Source organism: Fukomys damarensis, unplaced genomic scaffold (genome assembly GCF_012274545.1).
Source record: "Fukomys damarensis isolate Sample0158 unplaced genomic scaffold, DMR_v1.0_HiC HiC_scaffold_30, whole genome shotgun sequence".
Taxonomy (NCBI): domain Eukaryota; kingdom Metazoa; phylum Chordata; class Mammalia; order Rodentia; family Bathyergidae; genus Fukomys; species Fukomys damarensis.
Window position 1 is genome coordinate 25124692 of NW_022900942.1, and position 10479 is coordinate 25135170.

General features: G+C 32.8%; 1 protein-coding gene across 1 annotated transcript in view; it reads right to left on the reverse strand.

The window, feature by feature from the left end:
• Positions 1-2651: 2651 nt before the first annotated feature.
• LOC104847831 (glutamate decarboxylase 1) overlaps positions 2652-10479 on the reverse strand; it is a 29275-nt gene continuing 21447 nt past the window's right edge. Inside the window, exons 10-15 of the mRNA XM_010603385.2 lie at positions 9534-9598; positions 9352-9430; positions 7903-8052; positions 6038-6145; positions 4640-4729; positions 2652-2868 (exon numbers count right to left, since the gene is read on the reverse strand). Coding sequence (XP_010601687.1) covers positions 2695-2868; positions 4640-4729; positions 6038-6145; positions 7903-8052; positions 9352-9430; positions 9534-9598 — 666 coding nt within the window. The 3' untranslated portion in view covers positions 2652-2694. The remainder of the gene's footprint in view (positions 2869-4639; positions 4730-6037; positions 6146-7902; positions 8053-9351; positions 9431-9533; positions 9599-10479) is intronic.

The following is a 10479-nucleotide window of genomic DNA, read 5'->3' on the forward strand; positions in this document are numbered from 1 at the left end:
TTTTTTTTTTTTTTTTTTTTTTTTTTTTTTTTTTTAAGACAAAGTCTCAGTGTATACTTCAGGTTGGCCTTGAATTCACTATGTAACCTATGCAGGCTTTGAACTCCCAGTGATTCTCCTGCTTCACCCTCCATGTGCTAAGATTAACTTTGTGCACTACCATGCCTGGATTTGCACTATGTTTTTAACTGATAGTGAGACCTTGTTTCAAAAACACAATGTAAAATAAAACAATAAAAAAAACACCTTGCAATGTGTTTAGGAAAGTTGAAAAATGAAAATATCCCTTTGAAAGACTTATGTTAAACAGTAAAAAGGAATATTTTTTTAAAACAGAATGTCTATAAATCATAGAGGATTATCTCATACCTTATCTCATACAATACAAGGCAAAAGCTGTATCCTTGATGGAGAAAACATAGTCATTTGAATAATGATTTTATTTCATGGCTAAAATGATGCTAACTGATCACAAAATACTTTTTTAAAACACTCAAATAAAGCAGGGAGGAAATAGATGCCTGTTAATAAATATTATCTTTTTTTAAATGTCACAAATCTTCAGCAAAATATAAAATACATATCCAAATAATTGAAAATACTACATAACTCAAAATAACATACAGAAAAATTCTTATCAGATTCCTTATTATTAATAAGACTAATGATAAATCACATTATAGATTTATAAAAACTATGAAATCTATTTGCTTAATTTATAACACTGAGGGTAGGAAAGAAGCACTGTTTTAATTAGTTTCTATAAACAGCATAACAGAAACGTTATACTAAAAAATGTTTTGATTTAGTATTTTCTTATATGAAAATGTTTATTAAGAAATAAAATTTGTATCTAACGTGGTGAATACAGAAATAAAGAAAGTTGAGATGTGATTTTTGAATGTTTAGTTTGTGTTTGATAAAGTTTGTGTAATGATAGGCTGTCATGCATAATGCATAGGGAAGAAACTGATTTATGTTGCTAAGTCTGACAAACTAAATCACATCTGGAACAAACAGTCCTGTCTAGAATAACAATTCCTATCAAGAATAAATTGTATTTAGATAATTTAACTGCTATTCCATATACTTCACAAAGATACAGATTAAAACATTGACCATAAATAATTTTATTTTTCCTTTAGAAAAGCTTGAATATGAAATGCCTTATTTATTGGCTAGAATAAATGAAAGGAATCTAAATTCTAATCCATGTTTTATTCCTAAAATTTAAAAATTTCACACACACACATTTAACATAAATGGATAAACATAGCTTAGAAAAATGAATTTACAGTGGCTCTTTGAAGATACTTAAAAAAGAAACCTGACTAATTTATTATTGATCTACAATGTGATATTAGATACATTATTCAAACTTCTGCAACCTTAGTCTTCTAATTCATGAAAAGGAGTTAATGAATCACAACATTAATAGAAAATTAAACGAGACCATGTAAGGTAAGATAATTAGCTTATTATCTGAAACACAGTAAGTGTTCAATTAATATTAACTTTTGTTATCTCAAAAGATTGAATTGAAACCTTTTAACTGTATATTTGAAATGGAGCTTCCTGGTTCCATTTTGTGAAATACAAATGAATATTTTTGTCAAATTATAAATGGATGGCACTGTTATTTGTCTTTAGGTGCACAACATGGTATTGCAGGAAAAAATGAGTTCAATCAGAAGTCTTGTACAAGTTAAAGTCATTTCTAAATAAAAATGCAAGGATAAAATTGACTACATCATTCTATGTTATTCTTTTCCATCACTCTACTCCACAATACACATTTTATGTATAGTATTTCTTTGAAAAAAGAAAAACATATCAAAAAAAGAGAAATATCTCTTGTCTTATTTTATTTTGGGGAGAAGTGGAATAACACCATACTGAAAATCATTTCAATCTATTAAATCTTTGTATGTCTTTATAGTCAAGCATACGTGTGTGTGTGTGTGTGTGTGTGTGTGTGTGTGTGTACTAAGCTGTTGAATGTCCATTATGGAAAGCATCTTTTTATAAAAGGAGGGTGCCTTTTGTAGCTACTGATATATTCTAAGATCACTGAGAAAAGAACCTGACACTTGATAGATACTCAGTAATATTTACTGAATTAATGAAAATAACAAGTATATGCAAAAAATCCAAGTATATGAACAAACACATAGTAAATGCTTACTTACTAGCAAGTTCCTTTCCAGGAGAATACTCCCTCACTTGTGTAAAGTCTGGCAAAATGAGTATTACACACTTTTGAAACAAATATACACTGTAAAGCATAATAAAACCAAACACACATACAGAAGTACAGTGAATCCCTGATTTTTCTATACTGCTGTGCACTATTACATTGTGCAGTAAGCATAAAGCACAACTGTGACAGTGTCCAGCAGACAGATCAGCTCCTTCCACTCCATCCACAATCTGTTCAAGTCTGCATATGGATGTTTGTAATGCGAGGTCCATTTGTACCTGTGAAAGTTCACAACTCGAATGTTCCTAAATTGTGGATTTACTGTATATATTTTTTCAGTTAATTTAATCCTTTTTTCATCCTCTGACATTTCATAGGCCAAACGAGAATCAAAAGTTATAAAAGAGAGAACATCCGTGTTAATATTCTTATCTTTAGCAATACAATATTTAGAGTTGGTATTTACATGTGATAGGCAAGTTCACATTGAGGTATTATAAATCCTTCCCAAGTCTTTCTATTTCATCAATAAGATAGTCAATATCTGTTTGTCTTGTTGCAGGATTGGAAAAGACCATTCGAAAAAAATTTACATTGTCTCCACACGGCTGGTAGCTTATCATGGCCGTGCCTTCTTCTGTCATCTGTGCTTTAATCTTGGGAGCAATCTGTGTGTAAATGAAAATATTATTAAAAAGAAATTGTTTCAAGTACATAACTATCATTAGCTTCAAGTAAACTGTGAACAATTTGAAGCTGTCAGGGGTAATTTTCATGAAGCAGTTTAGGACAAGAAAGAGCAACATGTTCTATATTCAAACTGTGGCTCTTGTAACTGTGTGATTCAAAGTTACCAAACATATAGCACAATACACGTGTCAGAATTCATTAGAGAAAAGTATGTGTCACTTTCTTATATTTACTTGGTAAGTCAAATAGAAACTGAAGAAGAGCTAAAATGAAATAGAGGGTGGAGAAAAATAGTGTGTTTTTGTATTATGATTTGTATTATTTGAGTCACTTTTATATCTTGAGTTTTTCTACAAGGTCATTGCTTTGCAGCAAAACAGCTTTTTCCTAAATTTCACAGAGATAAGCTCTCATTGTCTTGTTTAGCTCCTAAAATGACAGCGCTTGTGTGGCCTTGGTACATAGTACATCTTTGGGCTGGGATTATGCCAAAGTGACACTAACACTTGGAAATATGGGGGAGAGGAAAGGCCTCTATACATATTCAACGTGATCTTATTTTCTATCATCACCTACACACAATTTATCTCTAAAATGCTATAAATACCATCTGTTAAATATTTTCACATAACTTTAATGGCAGGGCAGAACCAAATATACAGAGAGATACATGTAACTTGATTTTAGTTACTATCCAAGATAATTTAGAAATTGTTCATTGTCTTACCTTACTCACTGTCCAGGACCATGTATAGAGCCCTAAAGGGACAGCTCTTTGGGTAAGTGGTTGTGTATACTTTGAGAATCCCTTGCTAAGTCATTATAAATATGCTTCTCAGTAACCCTCAGGAGGTGGTAATTATTCTAGTGGACAGTGGCATTCACATGTTTTCTAAAAAATTAAGAGCCTCAACTCATAAAATAAAGAGCACTGTGAAAAACAAAGTAAAAACTTCTCTTTTCTGACTTACATGCCCAGTGAAACTCTGATGATATAAAAAGTTCATGCCCTTAAATATTAATATCACATATATGTGTTCCACTTATCTTAGGGCACCCCAAATTACCTAAACTAAGTTGTTGTAAAAGCAGTATAGCTTGAAAAACAGTGGCAACATATGTGATAAAAAGAATAAATGTGAGGTAGGCTTAAGACAGGCAAAAGCCTACAATAAACATATGGATAGATAATATATAATAATGGTGGTGTTTTCCTAAATTATTAAGATAAAGATGAAGTATCCCAATTGTTATGACACTTGAAGTTTTTTTGTACTTTTATATATTTCTAATAAAATAACTCAGATTCTTGTGCAGGTGATCTTATGCTAAGTATTCCAAATTTGTTAATTTTTTCTAAGGAATTGTGGTTATTTATATTCTCTTCTCACCCACTGAGACTTCCAGCTACCTTAGGGCAGGAATTATTTCTCACTCTCTCACTCAGATACATCTCAGAGCCCCACTGGAACACTCATCAAAGATTAATTAATGAATGAGTTAACTAAAGGAAATGAAACAGTTGATTGCATTTTAGACACCCAAAGCTTTTGAATATATAAATGATGCCTGGATTGATCTGCAAAATGACTGAAGAGTTGGAATTTCAGTCTGACATTTATTAAACCTGTGACTTGGGACCACATAGCCACCATCTACTAGTCAATCAAACAAAGTAGACACATTGTTTTAAAAATAATGCTAAAATTAAAATGCTACAAAAGTAAAAATAAAATATAGTCCACTTACCTTATGGAGTTCTTGATCTCTTTCACAACCTTTTGGGAGATGTTTAAGTCTTGAAGGAAAATACCAGAAGCAGACATTGGTGAGCTCAGGCTAAGGCAAAGATAGAAATTTTCCATTTATCCTTGGACTCTCATCTAATTCTTTAATGACTTAATTTTTCAGAAGCAATTTAATTAATTTAATATTTAATTTACATAAAATAGCTTTTGAGCACTTAATACATGCCAGCTATTTGACACAGAGATAAAAGCAATAAACACTGTCCTCAGAGTAACTGGACAGGCACAGGCTCTTGTTTTTCTCTAAATAACCTCTCCTAACACAGCTATAGGTGAATTTCCTGCCTATGCAGATCTTCTTCCCTGTACTCTTGTCTAGCAAGTCCGTTAAGTATCTCTATCTATCCCATAACAATTATTTCATAGGTTTTCTACAAATAATGAACTGCAAATTTTTTATATGAGAAAATTTAGTTTGGATAGTGGATTAGAGGAGCATGTGATTGAAGAGATGTAAATAGAACATTATTCAGGGTGTGGTGAGGGGAGTAAGAGACTCCACTAAAGCAATAGCTGTCAGTATAGATGGGAATGTTCGAACGTCCAAAACCTTCAGGAGATGCTAGGCTTTCAAGATGAATTCAGGGTTTTGGGCTTGGGTGAGTAAATAAAGAGCCAAAGAAAAATTAACTATCAAAACTTATTCTGAGAGAAAAATAGATAATCAGATAATATGTGGTATTAAAAACAAATACAAACTACTTTACTTCTAGTTCCCACCTAAAAAGTGAGGGGTGATGCACAAAAATGAAGATAATAATATAGTCAAGGATATAGTGAGAAGACTAATAAAGTACGTTTGTTTCCTACTAGTTATTCTTATAGTATAAATTAATATATGTCAATGCAAGGCTAATTAGACCTTTGAAGAGAGAGAAGAATATAATGTTAGCAAAAATCTCATGTTTGTCATTAATATCTATTTACTGCCTTAATAAGACAAATGTCATATAATTTAAAGCCTAGCTTCTTTATCATTTACCTTTCAGAAATCCAACTACACATTCTCATGTACTACAAAAAAAAGCTCAGAAATATTTAATTATCCTTTACTTAGTGCCAGAAAAATCAAGAAAGCAGTAAAAAATCAGTTTTGGGTTAAAAATTTTATAATTGAATATAATCATCAATGCAAGTCTTTTGGACCTGTAGCTGGAAAGCTTTGATGAAACATAAGTGAGAAGGTTATAAAACCTGACTTGAACTGAAGTAAAATGAAATGTTTGTAATACCTTTGAGGATTCCTGCAAAAGATAGGAAATGGATTTAAGTAGGAATAGTCACCAAAGAAGTTAAGCTCCATTAAACATCTTTTAAAAACCCCTAAAAGATATATTACCTCAGAATCAAGCACGAGCTTAAAATTATCTTTTTTCTTTAAAATCTTATACAAGTAATTTGCAAGTTCCATATATCTGTTGATCTGTACCTCAAAGCCACAGGTTCCCTGTCATTTAAAACAAATAAAATCAAAGTTTAATCCAAATGAGTTATTTTAAATCAGAGAAGTTTCTAGACATAGTTTGCTTTAAAATACTCATTTAAATAAATGTGTGATTAATTATTATGTCACTAGAAATAGATATTGTCACAAATTTGTATTTCTATCTTGAATTTACTCCCTACTCCCTGTGGAATTTGATAAGTCAAGGTACTAAGGTTTTCTAAGCTTTAGTTGCCTGAATCTACAAATACTTGCTGAATTTTTTAATGAATTTTCAATCTTTCCAGTAATGTGAAACAATTTTTAAAATTATATATAATGATGTGAGGAGTAGGAGAACTGTGACAAAACCCTGGACACACTTGTCAACATACTATATTTAAAGTCTAATATATGTCAAGCTTCTGCTCTATACCAGTCATCTAGTTCAGTGTTTCGCACAGTTAATCTCACTTGCTCTTAATGGGACGCTGTAGAGCAGAAAATCAAGGTACAGAAGAAGTTAACCAGGATCTCCATTCACTTTAACTTGCTTGGTGACATCAGCTTGTCGCAGGGTTCTTTGAGCTCTACATAGGCTCATCACCCTCTCCCTGGTATCTTTAGCTCAGACTCATTTCTGTACCTCAGATTCATATAAACATTAATATAGCCTATTCAAAACTCCTCTTTGACTAATAAACACCTGAGTATGACATGTCCAGAACTAAACACTGGGTGCTTCTATACACACCTTCCTCTTCCCAGGGTCTTCCCAATCTCAGAATGAGTCAATTCTACTCTCAATTACCTAAATAAGGTTCTCAGTGTTGTAGTGTCCTTCATCTTTGGCTCTGCTCTGGAGATTTGTCATAACAACTGGAACAACATCCAAAATGTTTGCCTTACCTTGCGTGGCAACGTCTGGATCGCATAATTTTGGACTGTCTCTCTAACTTCTTCTCCAACTGTGTGCCATAACCCACTGCTCACCAGCTAAAGGATCTATTTTCTCTATGCCTTTAATTCACTAAGACATGTACTACATCCAGGCTTTTGTGATCACACCTCTATCTTCCAGAAAGCACTTCCTGCAGGTATTATAGCTTGTTCTTTTGTTTATTTATTTCCTTATATATCATCTCAATAGAGAGGTCTTCACCTAGTACTTTATATAATGTCTGAGCTTTATCCTTCAGTACCTCCAAATTTCTTTAGTTTTCTTCATAGCACTACCAGCTACTACAAACTTATACAGGTTATTTTCTATGGCACTTTTTAACTTGCATTAGAGAAGAAAATTTATCATTTTTGGTTAACTGCATTCCCACTACCCAGTCAGCTGCTTGGCTAAACAGCACTTAACAACATTTTGTAAGGAGTTGTAATACTTTATTAATATGGCTGAAGCATTATTTTACTCTAATTTAAATGTGAATTAATCAGATTGGCTCAATATGCTAGTTTGATTATTCATTCTTTTCTTAGAACCTACACATTCCATATACTTGTCTTTCTGGCTCTTAACAATTTTTAGAGTTTCTGGTCTTAGGAACACCCATAATATCCACATGTTCTCCACTGGCATATAATCTAAAATGTCAGGATCTCTAATTCATACTAAAAATCCTCACATTAGTTAAATGCATTCTTTTTTAAAATCATCTCATTGTAACCCAGAAACTGACATTTTTGGTACTTCTTTTCCAAGATGTAAATCTTCGCTGCATTCCTTTCTATTCCAAGCAAGACAGAATGAGTAAAAAATGGCAAATCTCAACCTTCGCTTTCCACATCAGCCATAGCTTGAAGATATCAACATGTCGACCACACTGAATAGCTTTATCCCCGGTGTCAAAGTCAACATTGTAGAGTTTATCTGGCTGGAAAAGATATCCAGCTTGCATCTGGTTGCATGCTTCCAGAAGACCCTAAAAAAGAAAACATATTTAATATGCAGATGTTAGAGTAAATAAAACGTATAGCTTCGGTGTGCTTATTATGGACTTAAAAAATCTGAGAAGACTGAAAAAAAATATGTATTTGAACCCTAGACACAAAGGTATCTGGAAAGTTGAAAACAAATCGGTTTGGAAGGAGTGAGAGCAAACCCAAAAGCTCCTCAAAGAAAAAAATGGCTAAGATATAATTTCTAGATACTGGACACACATTGGAGGTAGGAAAGGATTAGACTGTTAACTTGCAGCCCCTGAACAAAAGACAGCTGCCTTACAAAAGGGATATCACTGCCATGTGTCCGACTGAGTAGAAGCTACAGCAGAGATGATAGTTACAGCCTGAGGAGCCAGGTAAGGGCTAGGATGAGACACAATTGGAATTCTCTCATAACCAGACAGGAGGTGAAAACTAAGTACTCAAAGAGTCAGCTGAGAGTACTAATTAAGGCAATTATAATAGAAACACAGGCATTTTATATTTATTTCCAAATCCTTTGAATTGCTTGTGAATAAAAGAAAAATAAAACAATGCTCCCAGAGGTATAATGCCAACAAGGATTTGCTGTTCTGACTGCAAAATAGAGATAAGAACACTCAAGTTGAACTTTATAATTATATTTCTCCTTGGGGGAGAACACTAGTTTAACTCTCATAAAACCTCACATACACTATTCATGAAGATAAAATACAAGTATATTAAGCAGAAAATAATTTAATATAACTCATAAATGTGTTCTTTGTATACCAAAAAATCCATTGCTGTTACAGTAAAAATGAATCCTATTTTGACCCTACACTCTGAGGTTACAAATTCAGACCCATTGGCCCCCAAGAAATATTTCATTTGGTCATTGTTTTGGTTTGTGTCTAGATGTCCCTCCAAAGCCTCATGCACTCAGAAGTGGGGCTTTTCAGAGCTGGCTGGATCTAGGGTATGTGACACTGGAATTAAGGGTATGTGGTACTAAATTATTCACTAGTCATAATTAGCATAGTTGTGGGTGTGGATGAATGGATTTAATACAGATGGAACCAGAGTCCCCAAACAAGACAAAATTTGCCAAACATTTCTGTTAAAAATGTTCATGAACTTAGGTACCACTGTACTTGAAGACCAAGGGAAGAGGAACCGTTTTCTTTGGCAGGGTAAACTGTGCTGCCCTATATACAGTACAAGGAAGCCGTGACTATGTTGGTTTATAACATCCACAATGATGATAATTATTACTAAAACATCCCTCAAGTCATGAATTAAAAACAGAAATCATTTACTCTTTCTCGGATCAGGATAGCAGAGCATTGAAGAGGAACGCCCATAAGTTTGTGCGGATTCCAGGTCACGGAGTTGGCCCTAAGTAATAAAACAGCTCCAGTCAGCACTCACTGTCCAGCAGAAGAGAACAGAAGCCTAAATAAGATATGTTCCCTTGCTGTCATCAGCAACGCAGCCTCACCTCTCAATGCCATTGAGTTTATAGGAATGTTCCCTGGATAGCAGCAGTCCGCCTCCCCAGGCTGCCTACAGCAAATACAGAGCACATGCACTTTACTTAACTAGTTTATTTTTACATCACACAGGCCATTTTTCCATGTTGTTTATTTCAAAAGTTGATTCTTTAAGATAATTACCATGCTAGATAATTATAAACTCAGTTGTAATTATCCTACTTATAAGAATGTGTTTTATAATTTACTCCTATGAATTCTCATTGTGTATTCATGACACATTAAAGTTTTAAATTCCTCATTAATTCAAGTGGATACCTTCTGTATATTTTCCAAAAGCAGATTTTTTAAAAGTCAGAATCAAACTTGGCTACACCACAAAACAATTAAAAATCTCTCCTAATTATATAACTTCAAATTTGTCCAACTGCAATCAAAGTCAAAGAATTTTTTGCCAAAAAAGTTATTGTACTAAAATTAATAGCATCAAAAGTTTTTATTTCCTTTGTGGGTATTAAATAAGACATGTAAATTAAAGTAATGAGCTAAAGCTTCATTTGATTTCAAATTATGTTTATTACTTCATGTTGATTTTCTAAATTTTTGCTGGAATATTAAGAGATATTTAGACTTGTTAGTATCACTTGATATATCTGTACCCCTGTCCCTAATGTAATAAGACCATTTTTTTTATTATTTAGAGAATACTTCATTAGTTTCTGTAATCAAATCCATGCAGATATGACCTTACATATTTAGTATGATATGTTACCCCTGTACATAGGGAAAAAATAAAAATAAAAAATAAAAATAAATTAACATTTCTAGACCAATATGGTTGTCCGTTTCTGTACAATGCCAAGTCAACACAGTAAATTGGGATGACTTTTTCCAAAGTTGGCAGCACCGTTAAAGTTTCCCAAAATTCAATTTATATATATATGTATGTATATA